This window comes from Heliangelus exortis, chromosome 2 (genome assembly GCF_036169615.1).
Source record: "Heliangelus exortis chromosome 2, bHelExo1.hap1, whole genome shotgun sequence".
In the NCBI taxonomy this organism is placed as follows: Eukaryota; Metazoa; Chordata; class Aves; order Apodiformes; family Trochilidae; genus Heliangelus; species Heliangelus exortis.
The window spans coordinates 114,725,378-114,748,636 of NC_092423.1; the positions used below are offsets into that span (position 1 = coordinate 114,725,378).

Here is a 23,259-nt window from a genome sequence, read left to right on the forward strand (position 1 = left end):
ATGTTCAAATGAACTTATTGCTGAAACTAATTGTCGGTTCTCAGAAATGGGATCCTGCCCTCAGAAAGAAGGGTATCACAACTGCTGTACACTAATGCCAACTGGAACAGTTTTAGATCCAAAAGGGGTGACATATGTCAGGTTTTTATTTATTCAGACTGGTTCCTCCATATGCCCAGCTGGGCTGTGTGCAAGGCAGACCTTTCTAGTTGTTATCTTTGGTGTGACCTTAATGTTCCTTCACCATATGTTTCTGCTTTTATGGGTCATGTTTTATGCCGGTTCACAGTCAGCACCAATTTACTGCAGAAGTAGTGAAATACCAGCAAATAAAAATCAGTATGAAAATGTGTGAAAAATTCTTCCTGCCCATGGATGGCACCTGGGTCACTCTGCTTGTAGCTGGGGGTGCATTTCCATGTATGCTGGGAGAAAAGGGAAAAAGTCCATATTACCTTTCAATTAAAGTAGCTCTGTAATATATGGGAGCTATGGTGCAGGGCTCACACTCATTTTCTTGCAATGAATTACTTCAAACAATGGAGAATTTCTGTATGCTTCTGTAGAAAAGCTTCCCCCTATGCACATTATGAATGAGACATATCTTGATAGTAACAATCCAGATGTCCCAGGAACATGCATCTCACATAATGTATGCATTATCTAGCAATGTAGATTATTAGCTGTTGAACAGTTTTATAGCTTTTGGCTGGAATTCTGCTCATACATCAGAGAGAAATGGAAAGGAGCTGGTGGATCTGGCAAGTTAGCAGGTCCTGGGAAGGCTGGAGGGAAGACAGTGCAGAATAACTTCAGGAGCCAAGAGTGAGGGAAGCCAAGGAGGAGAGAGAATCAGGAAGATATGGCTGAGCCAAGGACAGGAAGGACATGGGTGGCTTAGTGCTGGGGGTCCCCTGGGACAAGGCAGGAAATTGGTTGCTCTCTGAGGGCACTGACAGTGTGGTTTTCATCTGTTTACAGCACTCATTTTACGGTGACCAGTGCACGGGTGTACAAACACAGCCTGGGGGTGGGAATGGCAGAACCAGTGCTGTTCAGGCTGCATGAAATATTGCATTGTAAATTATGTCTTCAGCTAGCTATAAATTTGCCAAAAGTTTAGTAGTTTAGATGAGAGACACGACACTTAATAAAACAAATGGTTTTACACTGCTTATGTCTTTTGCTGCCCTGTGAAAAATCCACCTACATCTGGCTGAGTTACAAGCCTTTGAAAAGGCAATTCACACATGCTCTGTAGAAACATATTTAATTTTAGCATTTTATGACCCTAAGGATTGCCTCATGCTTTAGCTTAGCTTCACAGTATAAATAAACTTGTTCAGATTGGGCTGGCAATGTGCATCTCCTGTCTGCACCACGGGGTACAGAGGGCTTTTGTAATTACAACTTTTACTTGTGACCACAACAACCTTCCCTGCATCAGGCCAGGCAGTAGAAAGACACAGAGCTGGATTCATCAGATGGATACCCAATGCTCTCAGGACTGCCTCCTCCCTGGTGTTGCCAGGAGAATGAGAGAGATGAGGATTCAGCAGTGAACCCAGCTGGGATACTTGGAACTGGGATGACCGGGAAGGAAGCCCCAAAATAGACTTAAAGATGAGGCAGGCATAAAGGACTGGAAGCATCTGGGCTAAGAAGCACACTTGGTGGGCAAGAAAATGGGAAGCTCCACTTAGAGGGGAGCTAAAAGAGATCAGAAATGATCCTTTGGTTAAACAAGGTGGGAACAGCCCTGGAGTAGCAGATCCTGCTCTCCCTCTTTCCCCAAGCCTCTGTGTTGTCCTGGCAAGTCACTTAAACCAAATTTCACACAGATGGTGAGATTGCACACTGCTTATTTTCAGCCTGCCAAGCTCTAGAGTCTGGGGTTTAATTTCCAGAAATACTCAGCATTCACCTGCAACAGAAATCAAGGGGACATGTGCTTTGAACACACAAACTGCCACATAATGCTGATTGCTCTGCAAAATCAGACCCTCAGGATTGGAAAATGGGCACCTCACATTAGAGGGATATTTGGACCTTAAACTCACAGTGCTTCAGCTTTCCACATTTAAAATGGAAATAAAAACACTCCTCAGAGTCATGCTATGGCAGTAAATGAATTAGCACTTAAGAGGCACACAAGTACTGTGCTGATGAACTGCACAGAAGAACTCAGGAGGGAATTAACAAAAGCTATCTTCAGAGCAGGCTTGGAATAATATGCAGCAAATGTGTCACAGAACCACATGCTGAACTGCTAGAAGAAAGCAAAATAAATAGCCACTTATTAACTTGGCATTATCTACCTGGAGCACTGAGGGAAGAAATTGCCCTCCTCGACAGAACAGTACATGCTTCTGGGGATGGGGGTCACAATGTCCCCATGCACCCAGCTGAGAGACTGCTGCTCCCACAGCCTACATTTTGGTTTTTCCCACTGCTGTGGTGTTTGACTTTCTAGCCTAAATAGTACATCTGTAGGGTTGCTTTCATCTTGCAGTGCTGTTCTTTCTAAGGACAGAAAACCTCTGAAGTAGGATGGGGGAGTAGGAAGACTGACACCTTTTGCTCTCTGGGCTCCATGTTCCCTGTTTTTGCCATGCAGAGTTGATGAGACTGGTTTGATGGCAAACTTGGCTGGGATACTGGGAACTGGCATCACTGGAATGGGATCAAAAGAGGCAGACTGGAGGACAAGACAAATGGAAAGGACTGGAATGTCTGAGCAAAGGCACTGGAAGCTGTTGAGCTAGGGGGACTGCATAGCAGGCACGGAACTGGGGAAAAGTAGAAAAAAAGGGACTGGTGATCATAGGAGTGTGTGTGCAATATTCACAAAGTGGTAGAAACAAACTTTCTTCATTACTCGTCCTATCTTTTGTTTGGTTATCATATCCTGCACACTTTTTTAGCAGGTCTTGCTGAATCTGCTGTGAAGTGGTACTGACTGCTGCTGCAGTGTTGTCTTTATCTGGCCTCTTGGCCCAGCTTCCCATCTGGTGGGTGAGATATTGTGCCCCAGGGGGTTAAGGGTCTTCTTGGAATTCCTGCCTGAAGCAGGTGCTACTTTTTCTTCTTATGGAAAAAAAAATGTGTAGAGGGGTCAGTGTATAGCAGAGAAAGGAGGTGGAGAGGACAAGCTCCCTTCCACACTTTTCCCCTGCCTCGGACTTTAGATGTGACTGAGGCAAGATCTTGACATAGGAAGTCAGAAGCTTTTAGAAAGAGGAGATATCAAGAACATCCTCACTGATAAACAGCTGATAGTTGGGCTATGGTTATTGCCAAAAGCAGTGCAGTGTCATCCCTGCAGCTCTTTGGGGCACACCCTGCACTGAGATGAACCCAGGGTTTCCAGTGGGAAGAAGTAGCTTGGGCTGGCTGTCAAGAGAGGAGAGGCATGGAGATTGCTGGTGGGCACAGGGAGGATGAGGGGTCTGATGCTGGGGTTCACCCTGCAGCAGTCACCTCTTTATCACTGTAGAAGCCCTCACAGAGACCTCTCCACATGTGCAGTTAAGCATAGGTGTGGTCTGTGGTTGCCTCTGGCTTTGATGAGCCAAGGCACTACTCAGAGCCCTCTCCCTAGGATGTCCTAAACATCAAGGAGATGCATGGTCACTGCTGCCACAAAACCACCTCCTGTTTGCGAAGTGCAACAGTTTGTCACCAGTGTCCCATGAGATAAAGCACTGGGCCGGCAGCAAGCTTAAACCAGAGTTTTCATCATGCTGCTTTACCCCCTAAGTCACCCCATGGCTGGATCACTTAAACCAGCTCAGCTGTGCCCCTGGGCACAGATGCTGATGCATCTCCTCGCAGTGCTGCGGCTGCTGTATCAAAGCAGCCCCTCCGGGCAGGTCTCTGCGGCACAACTTCTGCACTGTGAGCCAGCACACTTGCAGAAGCTGCAGAGCTGAGTTAGCGAGAGGCTTCGGCAGGGCTGCTGAGCCTGGGCAGAGAGCCACGCTTCAGGGCTCCTGCGCTGGAGATGCGCACCGCTGAGCAGAGCTCGCCTGGACATCTGCCTGCACCACCTGCGGGAGCGTGCGTGTCTTTCAAGATGCCTTGCCCATGCATTTCATTTCCAAGTGCTTTAAATATGAAAAGAGCACCTTTTACCACAATTACTTCGCACCTGCACGTCTCCATTGTTTCTGGAGGGAGAAAAAAAAAAAAAAAAAAAAAAGTCCTTGTTTTTCCCTCTCGATGCAGACACTTCTGATGTGTGTTGCGGAGCGCCCGCCGGGGTGCTGTACCCTCTTCTGCAGTTTGATGGGGAGATGAGAGGATAGAGAAGGAAATGCTCCTCGGATCTTGTCAATACAAAAATTCACAGGTGTGATTTTGGAAAAGAAAGGAAAAAAAAAAAAAAAGGAAAAAAGAAAAAGAAGAAGAAAAAGCTTATTATGTTCTGTAAAGGGAATGAATAATTGGGAGGTGAACAGCCCTGAGATGATGTCGAAATGGGAAGGGAATTAGAGGGAAATGAGCAGATGGGAGGTGAGAGTTAGATGAATAGAATCACACAATGTGATTGGATTGATTCGCTGCAGTTTGTCACTCTGAGAGCTTGAAGCCTCCTGAACTTGGGGAAAAAAAAAACATGCCACCCTCCTCCTTGCTCCACAAAACCCTCAAAAGGAAACCTGGCACAAAAGTCATAGGTCCTCACTCGTGTAGGCTGCAGCACGTCAGCATTGTTGTGATGAAAAGCATAAAATGAGGGATCAGAGCACTGGAAGATGTCTTTTCAGACAAGCATGCTGTGATACGCTGGTAGTCACTGTTAGCTCAATGCAGGACTCTGGTATTTTATTTTTTTATGGGAAATGAAAGTGATACCCAGCAGATGTCAGTTCCTGTGAGCTGATTCACTCCAGCTGTACTCTGACAAGAGCCTTGTGATACCAGTGCAGCTAGAAGACCCTCATCCAGTCTTCTCACATGGTTTTTGACTGAATTTGAGATAGTTGCATTAGAATGACCACACACACTTAAAACCATCTGCTCTCTCAGATACTGATTTACATACCTGTGCAGTGCTGTCATTTGAAATATATGGCTGACCTGCTGGAGAAACAGCTGGATAATATTGATTTTCCAGACTTCTAAATATTCTTGCTGAACAGTGTAACAACTGTGGGGGGTTTGATTGACACTTTAAATGGTGCACAGTCAATGGTACTTCCACTTCAGAAGTGAGACTGAGAATTGATTTTGCTTTCCATTTTCATTTTGCTCTCCTAAGCAAGGTTACCTAGCCTGGGAAACCAGCCTAGTAAAGTCTATGGGCATTACCTTGTCTGTTAATTACTTTAGACTTTGCTCCTAACTCATGGAAAAAATGTTGTACTTGGAGGTACATCCAACTTGGATTGACAGGAAGCTGAACATGAGCCAGCAGTGTGCCCAGGTGGCCAAGAAGGCCAATGGCATCCTGGCCTGTATCAGGAACAGCGTCGCCAGCAGGTCCAAGGAAGTGATTCTGCCCCTGTACTCAGTGCTGGTGAGGCCACACCTTGAGTACTGTGTCCAGTTCTGGGCCCCTCAGTTCAGGAAGGAGATTGAGGTGCTGGAGCAGGTCCAAAGGAGGGCAACCAGGCTGGTGAAGGGATCCAGCACAAGTCCTGTGAGGAAGGACTGAGGGAGCTGGGGGTGTTCGGTCTGGAGAAGAGGAGGCTCAGAGGAGACCTCATCATTCTCTACAACTCCCTGAAAGGAGGGGGTACCCAGGGGGGGGTTGGTCTCTTCTCCCAGGCAGCTGTCAGTAGGACAAGAAGGCAGGGACTTAAGCTCTGCCAGGGGAGGTTTAGGTTAGGTATTAGGAAGAAATTCTTTACAGAGAGGGTGATCAGGCATTAGAATGAGCTAGGGAGGTGGTGGATTCTCTGTCCCTGGAGGTTTTTAAGAAGAGACTGATATGGCACTCGGTGCCATGGTAACCATGGTGGTAGTGGATCGTTGGTTAGACTTGATGATCCCAGAGGGTTGAGGGTAGTAAATGGTGACCTTATCTGTGGGATACAAACAACTATCTACTTGTGTTAAAATTTAACTCCACCAGATTCTCCATGACCAAGCATCTTCCAAACTGATCATTGAGAATTTTTAGCTGAGAAAGGAGGAAAGCCAGAGGCTTTGAATTCCAATATGCTCATTTATAATTCAAAAGTTACAGCACACATAGGACCTGTCCCACATTCCAGGTGAGTATTCATGGCAATATAGCTTGAGGCAGCCATGGCTATGATGTGTAGGAAACATTACCTCATAAATCATGGAACCTGTTCCAAGTGGTGTTAATACATTAGAACTCATCTGAACAGGGACCAGAATGTAGGTAATCCATGAATCATATGCTATGATTATATGTTTAGAACAGGTCCATTGGATTCCACCCTGAGAATGTCTGTTTCTCTGTTATTAATAGCACAAAATCACCACAGATATCTGATGGTGAGATGAATCCAATACAAGTGACTAACTGTATTGATATAAGGAGGCCTATGCAAGTACTATTTCCTGCTTAGATGATTAGTTCATATCTGGCCCAGGTCAAAATGACTTTGACATGGCTTGAAAATACTAGTTGCATCCATCCTGCAAAAACAACAGATGAAGTTCTGCTGCCTAAGCATAGGCATCTTGTATGGTTTTTGGCACTGTGATGTCCTCTTGGCCTTCATCTGTTACACCAGAGGGCCACAGGTCCTCTGTAAGTCTTCTATAAATCCTGAGTCACAGTAGTCAGCTATGGAATTTTGTCTTGGATACACTAGGATGCCTTAAATGGCAGTATGTATCTATATTTAACAGCTGAATGTCATCCACACTATCAAAGTTGACACTCCAAGGGCCTAGAAAGAAAACCATTATCCTGTCAGAATGGAGAAAACAGAATTGGGATGAGCAGCTGTTATTTCTGTGGGAATCACAGAAAGGTCGAGGAAGTGACCTCTGGAGATCTTCTACCCAACCCCTTGCTCAGAGTAGGGTAGCTAGAGCAGGTTGCCCAGGACTGCATCCATAGGGATTTTGGATATCCCTAAAGATGGAGAGTAGATAATCTCTCTGGTCAACTTATTCCAGTGTTTTTCTCCCACAATAAAAACAATTGCTCTTATGTTAAAATAGAAGTTCCTGTATTTCAATTTGTGCCCTTTCTTCTTCCCCTGTCACTGGGTATCACCAGGAAGAGTCTGGCTTCACATTCCCTGACTTCCCCTGTTCCACATCATCAAGTGTTCATACACATTGATATGGAAAGGCAGCAAAATAAAAACATTTTTGTCTGGTGCCATGAAGTTGTGCTTACTACTGTCAGAATGGCATCCACAGAATTCACGCAACAAAAATTAAAAACCCAGCTTACCAAACATGGAGAGTTCTGTACTGCTCATTTACCATTTTACATCAAAATGGCTTAAACTGTTGTGCAAGGGGGTATTTTTGAAGCTTTAATAGAAAGATGGTTATAACTTAGAAGGACTACTCAGGGAAAAGGTACTGTGGTGCCTGACTGTAATTTATTTTTCAAGCAAAGAGTAAGGTGGAGTCTTGATACACAGACACCTTTCAAGAACCAGGCTCAGACCCTATTTAAAGATTTAAAATGTGATTGTAAAGTTCCCTGAAAAAGATGTTAACACAGCTAAAACAGGTAGTAATACTTTTAAAACAGAAACTAGTCTTAGTCCTGGATTCAATACTAGAGTCATGATACAAAGCCCCCTAAAAACCATGCAAACTTGCACATACACAGAATATTACTGCTTTCCTGAATATATGTGTTTAATACACAAAAGCAAGATGAAACCAACATACAGGGTGCTATTTTCAAATAACATCTGTATTTATTAATTTCTATAGCTGCAAAATATACGCACTGGTCAGTTGAAAATGCTTTCTAAAATGGTGGCCTACTGTAAATCATCCTTTCTCTGTCATTAAGTAAAGTATAGCTATGGAATACATATTCTAGGATGTTCTAGGCTAGTAAAACATAGGTTTTACATAAAATTATGACATTAGATTGTGAGCTGCGTTGATATAGATTGCCAAAATACATCATCTACATTTTTTTTTATTTACCATAAATGAAGAATATGAAATAAGTATTTTAGAATCATGTCGAGACTTGAGTAATTAGATTTTTTTCTACACAAAATTTAAGTCAAAACTCAGAATATTTTTCAGCAAATTAAAAACTGATGGGTATGGAAAATAGAAATCCAAATGTGACAGCAAATCTTTCAGTGTGTGGCTTAGAAAATAGCCCTGATTGTTCAAATCATAACTCTGCCCTTCAGAGAGTCATCTGAACTGCTTATTTTAGGATAGGGGGCTAAGCAGATTTCAGCAGAAAAGGGAAAAAAGAAACGGATTACTGTTGCTGCAGGGCTTAGCAGATACTCAAGTCTCAGTAGGATCCCTCTCCACGGTATCTAGAAGGGCTGAGTATTGGCATTTGGATCACTTGGTATCCTGTATTTGGAGGTGAGCTGGGCTGCAGTGTGTTTACTCAACGCTCCAGTTACTTTGGCTCAGTGTGAAGAGCAGCAGCATGGAACCTGGGTACAGAATGTGGGGTTACCCTGCTCCCAACCTGGCGTGCATCTGAGTACCAGTATGAGGGAGAAACTGCTACCTTGCTTTTACAGATGCAAGATTTTTTTTTTTTTCCTGTAGTGAGATGAGAGCAGAGATAATCAGCAGCAATGAGAAAAGGCACAGAAGTCAAGACTGTGAGATTTGTTCACAGTTGCCTTAGAGCAGAAACTTCCTGCTGTGTGCTGGGAAATGCTGCAACGATATGCAACTTTTTCTGTTCAGTTTAGGGCACTGGGCTAGACAGAAAACAAAACATTGGTGAAAAATGTTAGTCAGGTATTATTTAATAATAATTTATGCTGGTAGTCCAGAAAAGAAAATAAAAAACAGATGATGTTGTGATCTGAAACCATTTTGTATCAGTTTCAAAGACGCAGGATTAGGTTTTGCTGCCACATACTAGAAATATGTAAATTGCCATTTTGCAATGGCAATTGCAAATTCCTGTATCATTAACAATTCCTGTATCAGCTGCTTTTCTATATTAAAATGCAGTCATAAACATTATGTGTGTCAAAGTAGTGTAAAAAATAGAGTGAAAACGTTTGGACAAACAGATTTTCTTTGAAAATTTTGGCATAAGATCTTCCCATTGAGCATCCCGCTTTTGTTATCTCTCCTCTGGAGACTTTTTTTAAATGAAATTTTTTAATTATGCTTTAAAGGAAGCTCAAGGCAGAAGAACAGGAAAAATAATCACACAAGTTATTCACAGTCATGGTATTCAGTGCTGATCAAGTGCTGCAGTACCAAAGGATGCAATTTATTACTGATTCTAATCGAAAGATAAGTGGCATCTAATCTCATGAAGTAGCTGAGGCTTAAACTGAGATTTACCCTAGTGAACAATGGGAAACCACAAACACATCCTGCACAGGATGAGAGCTACCCTTAATTATAAAAACCATCCATGAGAAAACTGGCTCTTTAAAACAATACTATGCAGTATGAAAATGTCTAAACTGAATGATTCTACCCCTACCTTTGAACAAGTTCCTTTTTTAGAAGTTGCCAGTTCACTGAGTGATTTTGCTCTCAAGCTCACTGCCCACTCCAAACAGGGAGGCAACTCCTAGCTCAAATCAGAGAAAATGAAGGATAAGAAATCTCAGTAACAATACACTCACTGGTTCCTCCTTTCATAGCTCATGCTAGAGCACACAGCTCAGGAAATGGTGTTGAATTTTCACACTAGTTTAAGCCCATTCAGCTTTTTGTCACTGCAAGAAATCATGATGCTCCACTTCTCTAGTGTTTACTCATCTTTTAATGTGGGTTTTATTTTTCCCTATTAGCAGTAAAGGATAAACTATGCTTCTCATTTTAAACATAGAAATGAATATTTCTATGGAATTGTTCTGAATAAAGTTTTTGTTCAAGGACGTAGACAGAGAGATAAATTGCAGGACTGGGCACACCAGAAGTTTCTTTGTTCTGGCTTCTTCATTGATCTTGGGTAACTCATGGAACTTCTGACCCTTAAACTCTTAATACAAGTAAAATGTATTTCATTGACTTATCTTTCTCAAGATTTGTAACAAGCATGAGCTGAGACTTACTCCTGCAAGCAGTTGTACAAATGACTTCACTTTCCAGAAAGCAGCTGCACGAGCAGATTTGCCCTAGAAGAGATTAAACACCAACAGATTTCATGGTATCTCAAGATCAGGCCTTTAAGTTGCTGAATGCATTCAGGGTTGTGGATAGCAGCTAAGGATAAAGTATTTTGAAAGCATGGGAGGTCTGCAATTTGTCACATCCCTGTTTATAATCCAAGCGATGCTTCTCCACTTCCTTCTGCATTCCACCACCAAAGGCATTAGAAACCATAAAGGTGAAAACCAGACAAAAGCAAGGAAGTTATGAAATGAAGCAATGGGTACTCCAGGAGGGAGGAGAGTGCTTCTGCAGCAGCTTTTGCTAGCATCTGTGTCTTCTCACTTCCAGGTCCCAGTCCGTGGTGGAAGCCGGCACGCTGAAACATGAAGATCAGGGGGAAAACGAGAACACCCAACCACTGCTGGCTCTGGACTGAGCTCCCATCCACCCAACAACACCCAGACACATTAAGAGGCTTCCCCCCTACCAGAAACTTGCAGAGCACACAACATGCACACACACAAACACACACACACACGTGTTTTGCTTGAGAACAACCCCTTGGTGTTTCTTGAGCAAGTGATAATTGCCACCAGCCATCTGTCCACGTGGCCAACTGAGACATTTCTATTGGCACAGGAGTCTGCCCACAGATAAATGACTTCTTTTTCTTTTTGGCTCATGACATTAAAATATTGGAGATGATGGGACTGCATTCTCTGTTTTCAGAAATTATTTGTATCAGTAGAAGTTTTCCTGAAGCCTCCAGCAGGAGTGCTTTGGTTTATAGAAGTGGAAGCTAAACGTGTTTTAAAGAAAATCATCTCAAATTTAAACTTTGCTCTGTAATCAAGTTTGGTCTGCCCCAGAGGGCAGAAACAGCAGTATCTACAGAATGCTCAAGTTTTACAGAAGGTTTTTTGCATTAAAGAAAAATAGAAGGCATAATGCCATTCAACATAACACTATTTTTTTTTTCTGCCTCATCCATCCTGCTTATAGGAGGCTCACTTATTTCATTATCTATCAAAAAATATTCTTAAATTTTGAAGCCCTTATGAAACTGTGAGCTAAGTGGAATGTCCTGTGTGGGTAGCAGACACACACAATCAACCACAATTATTTAATTTTAACCATGTTTTTTTTTTCACAGGCAACTCAGAAGCCTATTAGGTGTGTGTGCATGTATGTGCGTGGGGGGTGTGTGCGAGGGAGACCCATTGGACACATTCACTAGTGATTAATGGTTCAATCCAGATTGTTTCATTTAGGTCACAACAGCAAATGAGAGCTCTGCAGAGCCATTTTACCCCCTTCCCTCCTGAAGTCAGTGAAAGGTGTAGCCAGAAGGATATGCTGATTGCAGATGTGGGCCGTGGTTAAAATGAAAAAAGGGAAATTTAGGATTAATTAGTCAGTACAAGCTTCTGCTAGAAGGAAATCTGGAAGAATAGAATGGAAATGCCAAAGATCAGTTTGCTTTTTCTCTATTTGCTCTAGCTGCAAAGACAGTCCCATCCCTTCATTGAAACGGAAACCAGAATAAAGAAATAAAAGAAAAATTGTTATCAAATTGCATGTGCAGTGACTTTATTTCCTAAAATGATTACAACCGCTGTACACAACTTCAGTCTTCCATTAGACTGCCATACATCAATGCTTTGCTAGAACAAGAGGCTGGCAAAATCATATCAAAGGTAGCAGTGTAAACCATATAAATAAACAAGCTGATAGTTGGCAGAAGAGTTTTTGGTGCCTCTGGAACATCCACCAAATTCATAAGCAACACACTGAAGCAATCATGTAGTTCAACGGGACATGGTCAGCCCTCACAGATGGATTAACAAAATACTGCCTTTATCTAACACAACAGTTTATGCCTGCACAGGGCAGAAAAGACATCCTTCCAGATCCTATCAACACACCAGGGATTTACCCACTAGCATTTGTACAGAACAACCTCATCCAGACTCACTTTTTTCTGCAGCAGCATGTCATTGATACAAAGCCTGGGCTCTGTGATAGAGAGCAAGTCTTTAAGGCTTGGTCCTAGCAAGGCAACATTAAAGTCAGAAAAAGAAGCAGAAGCTTGCAAAGATGACTGAGCCCATTTATCTTCGGGATTCCTTCCATTTGCCCTCCCCTGTCATTACCACTCATTACAGAAAAACTAGGATGTCATCTCCTGGTAACAGGACACATCTCCCTTCCCTGGGTTCGTGGAGACTTACAGGCATTTGGATTTGTCACAGAGAACTTGCTTAAAGCAGAAAGTAAAAAACAGACACAAAAAAAAGACAGACATTGGCTATTATACTGCAGCATTAATGAAGAAATAACTTGGTTTACAATTTTTCTCTGTTAATACACTCACCTCCACTGCTGTTGAATTTTTGTGATGATCTGTTACAATCACTGTTCATTCAAGTGGGACTTGTTCTGCCCAGGAAGTGCAAAAAACCACTGAAATTCTAGTCATTGAGGGTTACACCTCACAGAAGATTAGAATTATTGACTTTCTTCAGCTGTGACATTAATAAATACATATGATGCCTTGCATATAACTGTATGATGCCTGCATTTAACTGCAGGACTCTGTGCTTGCAAGCAAGGTAACTACAGGCAGGAAGGAATGGACAATCTAACATTCTGACAAGTATGTACAGCTGTAAAAAACAGGAAATCACCTTTCTCTTTTGTTTCTATCTGAAAATACATCTAAAAGAAAAAAAAAAGTTGCAGTGGTTCTCCAGTTCAAAAGAAACCAAACATCTCCTTTTATGTCTTACACAACATTAGGTTGAAAATCTTTTTCTAAACAAAATACTGGTTGGCAAACATGAATAGTGAAAAGAACACATCACCAATTCACTGCATTATTTGTGTAGTTTTACATATATATAGATATTTATAATCTCCCTCCCTTGTATATAGTTAACCCAGTAATGATACCTAACAAAAAGATATGTTCTCAGCTCCTTGACAGGTAGGCACAGCATAGATTCATCTCAGTGTTTCATTTCAGTGTTGGAGGAGATATCCAGAATACACCTTGTCATATTCAAGGCACTTAAGAATTTAAATGGCCAATATGTCACCACACAACGTAGTGTAGTGACTACACACCATAAACAGTGCTGCTCTGGTACACTCACATCTTTGTAGATTACTTTTATCTGTTTGCCAATTTTATCCAACTGCCAATTGCAATCTGAAAAAATAAAGAATCAGCCTTCAAAGGAACAATCTGAATGACAGCATGGATTGTTACAAATACAACTCCAAATTTTTTACTACTTGCTTAATATTTCCTCTGAGCTCTAGAAACTAAAATGCAACATTAATAAAAATATTCCTAAATCACATATTTTGGTCTAAACGGTTCTTGGCTTCTTTACAAACTATGCCTTTATTTTACAGAATTACAAAATAGTTTATAATTTGTACTGTTTGATCACTTTACAGAGATACAAAACACAGCATCTGACTAAACAGTTACCAGGAGATTAAAAGAGCTTTAATTATGGCATCCCACAATAACAAATAACTCATTTCCAGTTTTGCACATGATTCTCCTAAAAGTCTCCAAAGGTATTTTTTTATTTTCTTAAGCATGAAACTTATAAATCTTTTTAGTTTTCATGATGGTTCACTGAGAACTGTTACTTTCTTGTATACTGTGTACAGCCTCAGTGTTGGTTTTGATATGGACAACACATTAAAGCTTAATTATCACAGCTGTCTAAAACTGACTCTGGAACAGAGATGCTTTATAAGCTTAATAGTCAGAAAAGGAAGTTAAAGTGCATCCCTCCAGAAACTGGCTACACTAATTTATGGTGTAATCACCAAGTGTTATATGGCATTACAAGATTTAATTGCCTAGTACAATATGGAATCTGAAAAGCATTCACTTTATGGGAATCAAAGCTCTCATCTCTATTTTGTTTCAGTAAACACGACATTCTCATCAAGATGCTCAGGTACCATGATGTAGTCTCTGCAGTACTAAACCACTGAACACTAAACAAATAAGATGACTGTTCAGTGTCTTTTGGACAACAAAGACAAAGCTGTGGAGACTAAATAGCCTCAATGTCTACTTGCTCAGTGTTTGGTTCTCACAACCCCCAGTTCTGATGCCCCTACTCTTGGCAAGCCCTGAGCATCCCAGCACACCTATCCACACCTTGCTGGTTTTGCAGGCAAGTAGAGAACAGACAGCTATAAACATCACCAGTACAGCCTCAAGTCTCTCTTTCATGTTAGTGTTCTTAGAAGTTAACAGTGAAAGGTCCTATACCTTCCATCTCCCATCAAACAGTTCTGAGGCAAAAGACCCACTGACTGCTTAAATATCTGTCAAGTTTTTTTTTCTTGAAAATAAGGCCTTTTTACCATTCAGTAAATCCTGGATGGCAAATGCAGAGCATAATGTAAACGGTACTGCAATTGGACCACTTCAGCACTATGTCATACATTTCAAGACAAGGAAAATAATAATAATAATAGGTCAGTTAAAGGATCATTCTAGTGCTCTGTAAGATTCTGGCAGCAGAAGTTAATACAATGACTTGAAGCTCTTTGCCTGCACTGCATTCCGGCAGGAAACCAAGTCAGACCTTGTCCTTCTGCCCAAAGCACAAGAAATTCTTCATATATTTTTTCTGCTGAAGGAGTCCCTGGAAGGAGCTGCCTCAGACTCTTGCTGGGTGGAAAATAGGTATCACTACTAAAGCCTTGGTAAAGAAAGGAGAAGCAGCAGCTCACCATACAGTCCTAAGAACTGTCAAGTACTTTAAAATCTGAACCTACAGTTGTCACATTTGCTCAATGACTTCCAAAATCACATTATCAAACTGAAGGTTGCCTGCTAACTAAGAGAACTATTTTGTTTTAGAAGAACAAAGCTTCACTAAGCAGCTGATGATGCAAATTTCTGTTTGGATTACCAAGAAGGAGAGAGAAGGCCACGCTTGGCAAAAATGAAATCTATAGTGTTTTCCTTCTGCTTGTAGCTTGAGATGCACTTACATACAGATTGCTATTTAAAAATAGTGATTAAGATTTGTTCAAAATTATGCTAGAAAAATACAGTTACTCAGGTAGAAAAAAATACAAAACACATAACACATTCACATTATCTATAGTTGGTAATATAGGGACATACATGTTCTATACCTAAAGCAGATAACATTACAACTGCATACTAATTTTCAAAGTTGGTTTCGTGCACATACTTGTAAATATCTTACATGTTTTTCCCAGGTAGTCTAGCAAGCATTTCCCAGATATAGAACTACAGATCTCATGCCTGAACATGGTCAGGCAGGTGATTGTTTTTTTACACAGAATACAGGTATGACAAAAGCATCTGCACATTCCTCAGCTTGAAAATCCAGACCTGTTGCTCTTTGGCTGATAAGTTTTGTGTTTTCAAACTTGCATCCAGAAAATTAAAAAACCCAAAACAACAAACATATCAGTGCTGTACCAGTATAAAACAACAAAAATTTTTTTTCTTTTTTTTTTTTTTAAATCAAGTCCTTTGTGACTGTAGAATGTTGTCCTTATCTCTTAATTCTTACAATACTTGTAGGTCTTGTATGCTGGATAAATTAATCCTCTTGGCATACTCCAAAGGGGTTAAAGCTCCTCTGCTTCTCACATCATAAGTAACCCCTCAAATAGCAGGAAGGGTTCGTCTCTCTTGTGCTGTTAGCTCAGGGTGCCACACATCCACAATGAATATCAGGCGATAAGTTTCAGCATCCTGCCATACTTCATGTTCAAAAGAGTCATCAAAAATAAGAACTTTCCCTTCTTCCCATGTTCTGCAAACACAAAAAAGAACATACTTTAGTGTAATACATGAAGCACCATGGAGCAGGCAAGATATATATGAACTCTTTGACATACAAGGATTTAATCAGTATATATTGCACAGTCAGGATTTCACTACCTAATATGAAGAGATTGGATTTTAACTGAAACTACAGAAAGATCTCTGCAATAGACATTCAAATTACTGATTGTTTCCCCTCATTCTGCATATTTATGCCTATGTACACATTCAGACATTTATAATATTTGTTATTCATACACTTTTAATAAGTTAAGTCCAACACGCAGGGAGGAGGCATCCTACTGCTGCAGTATATCAACTTTTCTCCTTTTCTAATCAGATACATACAACATGAGTAATTGAAACAAAAGGAATAACCAGTAATATGGTCACATGGTTTGAAAACAAACTACAGTAAAATGATCTGCTTTTTTTATGCCCTTTTTATGCTTTTTTTATGCTTAAAATTTCAGGGATAAATCCATTAAAACACATGGTCTAGAGAGTTCGCACCAAAGGAAGGCTGCAATGCCATCACGTGCAGTGGGTTAACTCAAACTGATAAAGCTGAACTGAAAGGATGAGATCACATAAAATACAGCCCCTCTGCTTGCCAACTACTGTTAAGGCAGAGCAGATCACTGTAAGGATGTAAGTACCCTGGGTGAGCATTCACTAAGTCATGGCAAAGCCAAGTTTTAACAGTGGTACTTTTCCAAGATCTGTAGTTTTGGTACTCACACAAAAAGATGCACACAAGCTATTCAGTGTGGCTTGGTTTTTAAAAAAAATTAACAAAATTGTTAGATTTAAAGCAACACCAAGAGGCAATGTAGAGGGGAGTACCAATTGTCAGAACAATCAGTGTTCCTGCCAGCTTCACGAAGGAAAAAAAAAATCACAGTATGATTTAGATTGGCAGAAACCTTGGAAAGGCACCTGGTCCATGCTTCTGCTCAGAGTAAGACTTACTGAAAAGTTAGGTCCAACTCTGAAACTAGATGGAGTATCTCAGGTTCTCAACTAGTAGATTTTTGAGTGTGTACAGTCAGGGTTATTCTACCATCTTCTCATGCAGACTCATAACCTCATTATGCAGATTTCCTTCTTTCTGGATGGAATTTCCATCACTTCTTCCTTGTGTCCATTACTGCTCATTCTATAACTGTACACCTCCAAAAAGAGTCTGGCACAGTCTTCTGCACAGTTGCCCATTAGGAAGTGGAAAAGGTAACTAGGCTCCCCTTTAGCCTTCTCTTTTTCAGACTCCAGCTTTCTGAGCCTCCCCTCATGTGTCACACACTCCACTCTCCTCATCACCTACTTACTTCTCCACTGCAGTCTGTGTATTTACCAAGGTGCTTTTTTTGCCCAAACTGCACCCACTGTCACCCACTGTCAAACTGTCTTGAGTGCAGCAGAGAGGGAATAAGTCTCTCCCCTCAAACTGCTTCCTATGCATTTCCTATCACAGCCCAGCACACAGCCAGCCTTCAGCAAGACAAGAGCACACTGTGGCTCATGTTCAACTCACCATCTAAGCCCCTAAATCAAATTTTTTTCAAAGCTTCTTTCTCTCCAGTCATCACCTGTGAGGTGATCTGTTGTCAATTTTCTTTGCATTTGCTTTGTTAGACTTCAAGAAGTTTCTGCTGGCAACTCCAACCTGCTGAGGTCTGGATTCATAATTTTGAAGAGAGGTTTAACACCCGGTTAAATGCAGACCTGACAATGCCAAAAATCAGTCCCTGATCAGTGACCACTACTGATACAATGTCACAACAAGTCAAAAAAATCAGTGTGCTTACTTGTTTGTTGCTGTCCCTCAGATCTTAGTCTTTACTCGCTGTATTTTAGACACAGCAGCAGTTTTTGTGTTACATGGGATGTCTATTGTCAGGCATTGGCATGAGTAAAGCAAACTTTTTTTGCATTGCAGCAGGACAAAAGTAGGTACCTGATTATACCTCTTCAGGTGAGGATGGATGAATAACAGTCAGACCAGGCAATAATTGACAGTGTTACCTCCTAAAGAGTGGGGGATGGGTAGGTGTGTGGCCGTGGGTGACTGTGTGGGGGTGTGAGGTTTGTTTTTAGTTAAATTAAGCCTGAAAAATCCTTTCCTGAATATCCTAATAATGCAAAATCCTGCCCTAAATAGCCTGAAAGTGAAGCTCAGTTACAGACAATAAAACCTCCAAGCACCCAGATGAAGTAGCTTCAGAGGTTAAAACCCAGGATCTATCATTTGCATCATAATGGGAAGGGCTGTTTTGCACAACAAAGGAAAAGTCATAAAGTTGACAGAACTATTAGCCCCATTTGAATGGATTACAAACCCTACCATTAACATGCAAATAAATATTTTTCTAGAAGTCTTCATGGTGTGAGAAACACTTCACAGTGGGGCCAGAGGGAGAGTTTTGTTCTGATCTGGTGCTGAGCCACTTCAGGGTAGTTTCTCCATCACTTGCAGAACTCTAGTGGCACCTGTAATAAGTGAGGTCTTGGACTGGTTTCTGCAAAAGGCTGTAATTCTGCATCTTCATTTCAAAACATGATTACCTTGTCTGATGGAGATGTTCAATTTTGATAACTGGATGTTATTTACCTACTGTTTTTGTGCATCGTACCCTACACTTTACAGGTCTTGGTCTTCAAAACGGCCAAATCATCTAAAACTACTCTAACTGTATTGAATGCCAATGAGGTGTAGCAGCTCCTACCAACTGCATGAAGAATCTTCTGCAAGTGGATTAACACACCATGCTAGACAGAGCTGAGTTGCCTTGTTCATCAAAGAGTAAGTTACACCCTAACACTGCTGCTCTAAACACCCACACTGGGTGGCACAGATGTAGCTGTGCTCAAAATTGTCACTGTTCCCATTCTCTCATACACACAGCAGTGAGACAGGAGGCCTGAAAAGGCAAGACTCTGGTATGCTGACCTCCATGCCTAAGCCAGCTCTCCTATTTGACACTACTGGTTTACCACTGCTCTGAACCACCAGGAGGAGGAGAAACTGAAAATTCCCAAGGTAGGATTTCCTCTTGGCACCCTTCCCTTCCACAGTAGCTCACCCACCTCCTCTTTCCCAAGGGGATGTAAACACAAAATCCCTTTCATTACCATCAGCAGGCACACTCTCAGTGCCTCCAGGGAAAATCCTGCCTGTGAGAGTGTAAGGCTCTTGCCAAGAGTAGCTGAAGTTAACACATTCCAGCACAGGCTGTAGTCAGCTCTTTCAGGTTTTACATTTCAGACGAGCAAGCCAGAGGAACAGGAGCAGGTTTAGCAGAAGGGACACTGAAGTCTTCGGTCTGCAGACTGTCAGCACCAAGTGTTTCTCCACTCTAGACTTTGGGGGTCCTTAAGTTCATTGTTCACACCACCAGCCCTGATGTTCACACCCCAGCTTCTGATGGGGTTAAGAAAGGTGCCCCCCATAATAAAGGGTGGTGAGCTGTGGGTAACTGCTCTCTTGGCAGCAGATCAAAACCCCAAAACCATAACTTCTTTTGGGCCACTAAAGAGCCACCTAATGGTAATGACATTCACCTGTCACCTCTCTGAATTCACAAAGCTGTCCTCAAGTGAAAAGACTCTACCCATATTCATCCTCTAAGACAGTCAGCTACCAGCTACCATCCATCCAGATGTCTATCTTAAACTTATTTTGAATATCAGATTGGAATACTGGCAGTGAAGGTCCATTACTACTGAGATGTAGGCAGCATAGATTGTAACACTGACTGACAGATTATTAAATAAGCTATATGTTGCTAGGAGTCTGTAATGACAATATTTTTTGTTATTAACTGTTGGAAACTTCTACCCTCAAAAATTCTAAGAATTTCTTATAGCTTTTTTTCAATTTATTTTTTTTTAATATCTTTGCTCAATCATGCAGACAGGAGAGGGATTTCATTTCTCAGTATCAACTATATCTATCTGTACATTACTACCATGAAAAGATTTCAAAATTAATGCTTGATGGATGCAGGCAAGACACAGAATGTCCAAAACCGTATGTATAGACATTAAGCATCATTATAATTTCATATATGTGTCAGAAAATTAAGTCTGTAAGCAAAAAGCAATATAGTTAATACTATGGTTTTTTCTGTCTGCATTTAATAATATCATACAAAAACATATCACAGTTGTGCATATTTCCCAGGGGAGTATATGCCCTGATTTTCTTAAATTTTCGTTTGCAAAGCCAAACCATGATATGCCCTGATTGTAAATGTGGGACTATTGAACTTTGTTTTGTTTTTTGCACTGGGGAAACATAGTCAGAACTGGTCTCCAAGTCTGCATAATTTTTCCCTAAAGGGTGAGAATTCTTATTTAAAATGCACTTTCAAGAAATTTGCTACCTGTGTTACTCATTGGTTATACTTCAGAGATGTGTTCATCTTCAAATTAACTTAAACTGGAATATGTTAAACTGGGTTATAACACTAGTACGAAGGAAGGAAGCTTCAAAGAAGACATCAAAGTCTTCTGTTATGGTGGTGAGAAAGTAGGTATAGCTTAGGCTCAGATTTTGCTGAATAAGTGAAGAATTCTGAATAAAAAAACCAAACCAAACAAACAAAAAAAATCAAAATAACCAGAGGGACTCCATTGGCAAGTATATTAGTCTGGCATTACACAAATAAATACAGAGTGACTTCAAGGACTAAACTCACCTTTATTTCCATGTTATAGCAGAGAAGAACAGGTTTGTCTTCCAAGATTCTTCTGGTATTGTTTGATAAATTATATTTATATATTTGTACCAAGAGTTAGGGTGTAAATTGCTCAATTAAATATATTATACCTCCTGATCAGTAGAACACCCTCTTTTTTTTTTTTTCTTTTTTTTTTTTTTTTTCATTACATGCAGTCCCACCCCCTCTTCAGCCTTGAGGAACCCCAAACTGTACCTGTTATCTTGGGCACACCGAATTTTGCAGCCTTCCTTGGGTATCACCAAACCCAAATGCATCCTCAGCCGACAATTGGTGGGCCCTGTGTGAGGCCAAACATGAGTCCCCGGGTGCATGATTGAATATTTGATCTGCAAGAAGAGAGAGGCAGCCTTCAACACTCCCAGCTTCACACCCATACTGCTAGGAGTTCAGGACTTCATTACATCTCATCTTTGATGATGGGCTAAAAGTCCAATGTCACCTATTTTTTTGAGTGTCAGCAACAACTGACCTTTCTTACATCCTAAAGGCATTAAATGCTACAAAAAAACCATGTCTTGTGGGGTGTGGGTGCATCCAGGTGTGTGTGTAAAGAAATGTATTTTTCATTTTGTTTAAAATAATCTGGATTCATATTTCAACCTGAAAATAATTATCTCCTATGTACAATCAGAAAAATACCTTCTTGCCAATGGAAAGACTTACAGAGACTCAAAATTTAAAAGGATAGACCAGAGGAGACACAAGGCCAGTGTCAGCCAGAGTGGGTGACCCCTCTCAGATGACAACTGAGTTGTGAAGGTCACTGTCAGCCTTGGCTGAGAAATGGGATGGTGGAGCTCAGGGTCATGAGAGAAGGGAGAAAGACAAAAAGCAGAATTACTACCCACAGCTTCAGAAGAGAAGACTTTGGCTCGCTCAGGGATCTGCTGGAAAAAAAACCAACATGAGATTCAGTGCTGAAGGGAACAGGGGTCTAGGACAGCTGATTGATCTTCAAGGATCACCTTGTCCAAGCTCAAGAATGCTTATTCCCATATGCAGGAAGAATGGAGATCCAGACAAAATTGCTACACAAAAGGGAAACACACAAGAGCTGGAAACCTGGTCAGGTCACCCAGGAAGATTGTAGAGACACTTTCTGAGAAGACAGGGATGACTGTAGCAAAGTCAAAGCTTTCCTGATATTGAATATGGAGATGGAAGTGAAAGACAACATGAAATATTTCTACAAATACATCAGCAGTAAAAGGAAGTCCAGGGAAAATGTAACCCTGCTGCTAAATGAGGTAGGAGATCTAATGACAAGGGACATGGAAAAAGCTGAGGCACTACATACCTTCTTATCCTCAACCTTTACTGGTATGACTGACCTTCAGGAAACCCAGGCACTTAAGACCAGTGGAAAAGACTGGAGCAAAGATGAGTTACACTCAGGGGAGAAGGATCAGGTTAGATTTCACTTAAAATGAACAAATCAGTCGATGGGTCCTGATGGGATCCACTCCTGAGTGCTGAGAGAGCTGGATAATGTGAATCCACACTCAATAGTCCTTGAAAGGTCATAGCAACCAGCAGAAGTCCTGGAGGGCTGGTAGAAAACAAATGTTCTTCCTGTCTTCAGGAAGGAGGAGAATCTAAGGGTGAAAGATACATAGGCTATAGGCTAGTCTGCCTTGATCCCTGGGAAAGTGATGGAGAAAATAATCCTGGCAACCATTTCAAAACACATAAAGGAAAAGAAGGTGGCTGGGAACAGTCAACATGGATTTATGAATTTTACTTAACCATCTTCCTGTGCTGAGATGTCTAACTTGGTGCCTTAGGGGAGATTAGTGGATATTGTTTATCTCAGCTTTATTAAGACTTTCAATGCTGTCTGCCATAAACATCCTCACTGACAAACAGATCAAATAGAAACTAGGGAAGTTGACACTGGGGTGGATTGAAAACTGGGAGTTCAGCCAGGCTTAAGGGGCTAGGATAAGAGGCACAAAGTCCAGCTGGAAGACACTCATCAGAGGTGTACCCCTGGGCTCAGTACTGGGTCCAACACTGTTTAATAGCTTAACAAATGAGTCAGATGATGGGACAGAGTGCATCCCCTTCAGCAAAACTGGAGATTATAGAAAAACTGGAGAGGAATGGCTGATACATTATCTTTTTTTGCTGCCATAGAGACCTTGGCAGACTGGAGAAAAGAGCAAATGGGAATGTATGATGCTGAACAATGGGATTTGCAATGTTCTGCATCAGTACTTATACTAATGTACTAATACATGCTGGTGGACAACTGTACGGAAAGCTGCTTCCCAGAAAAAGACCATGGGTTCCTCATAGACAACAATTTGAATACAAGCCAGCAGCGTGCCCTTGCAGCAAAGACAACCAAAAGCCTCCAGGGCTGCATTAGGGAAAGCTTTGGCAGCAGGTTGAGGAAGGGTGATCCTTCGTCTCCATTCAAAGCTGACAAGACATCTTGAGTGC

At 41.3% G+C, this 23,259-nt stretch overlaps 2 protein-coding genes across 22 annotated transcripts in view; one reads left to right on the plus strand and one right to left on the minus strand.

The window, feature by feature from the left end:
* Positions 1–12,520, plus strand: part of CLVS1 (clavesin 1) — a 105,140-nt gene extending 92,620 nt beyond the window's left edge. The window contains exon 6 of the mRNA XM_071737639.1: positions 10,573–12,520. Within this exon, the coding sequence (XP_071593740.1) occupies positions 10,573–10,660 (88 nt within the window). The 3' untranslated portion in view covers positions 10,661–12,520. The remainder of the gene's footprint in view (positions 1–10,572) is intronic.
* Positions 11,787–23,259, minus strand: part of ASPH (aspartate beta-hydroxylase) — a 105,438-nt gene continuing 93,965 nt past the window's right edge. For all 21 annotated transcript variants that reach the window (XM_071737631.1, XM_071737633.1, XM_071737626.1 and 18 more), the window contains 2 exons: positions 21,007–21,140; positions 11,787–16,058 (listed from right to left, as the gene is read on the minus strand). In XM_071737631.1, coding sequence (XP_071593732.1) covers positions 15,908–16,058; positions 21,007–21,140 — 285 coding nt within the window. In that variant the 3' untranslated portion in view covers positions 11,787–15,907. The remainder of the gene's footprint in view (positions 16,059–21,006; positions 21,141–23,259) is intronic.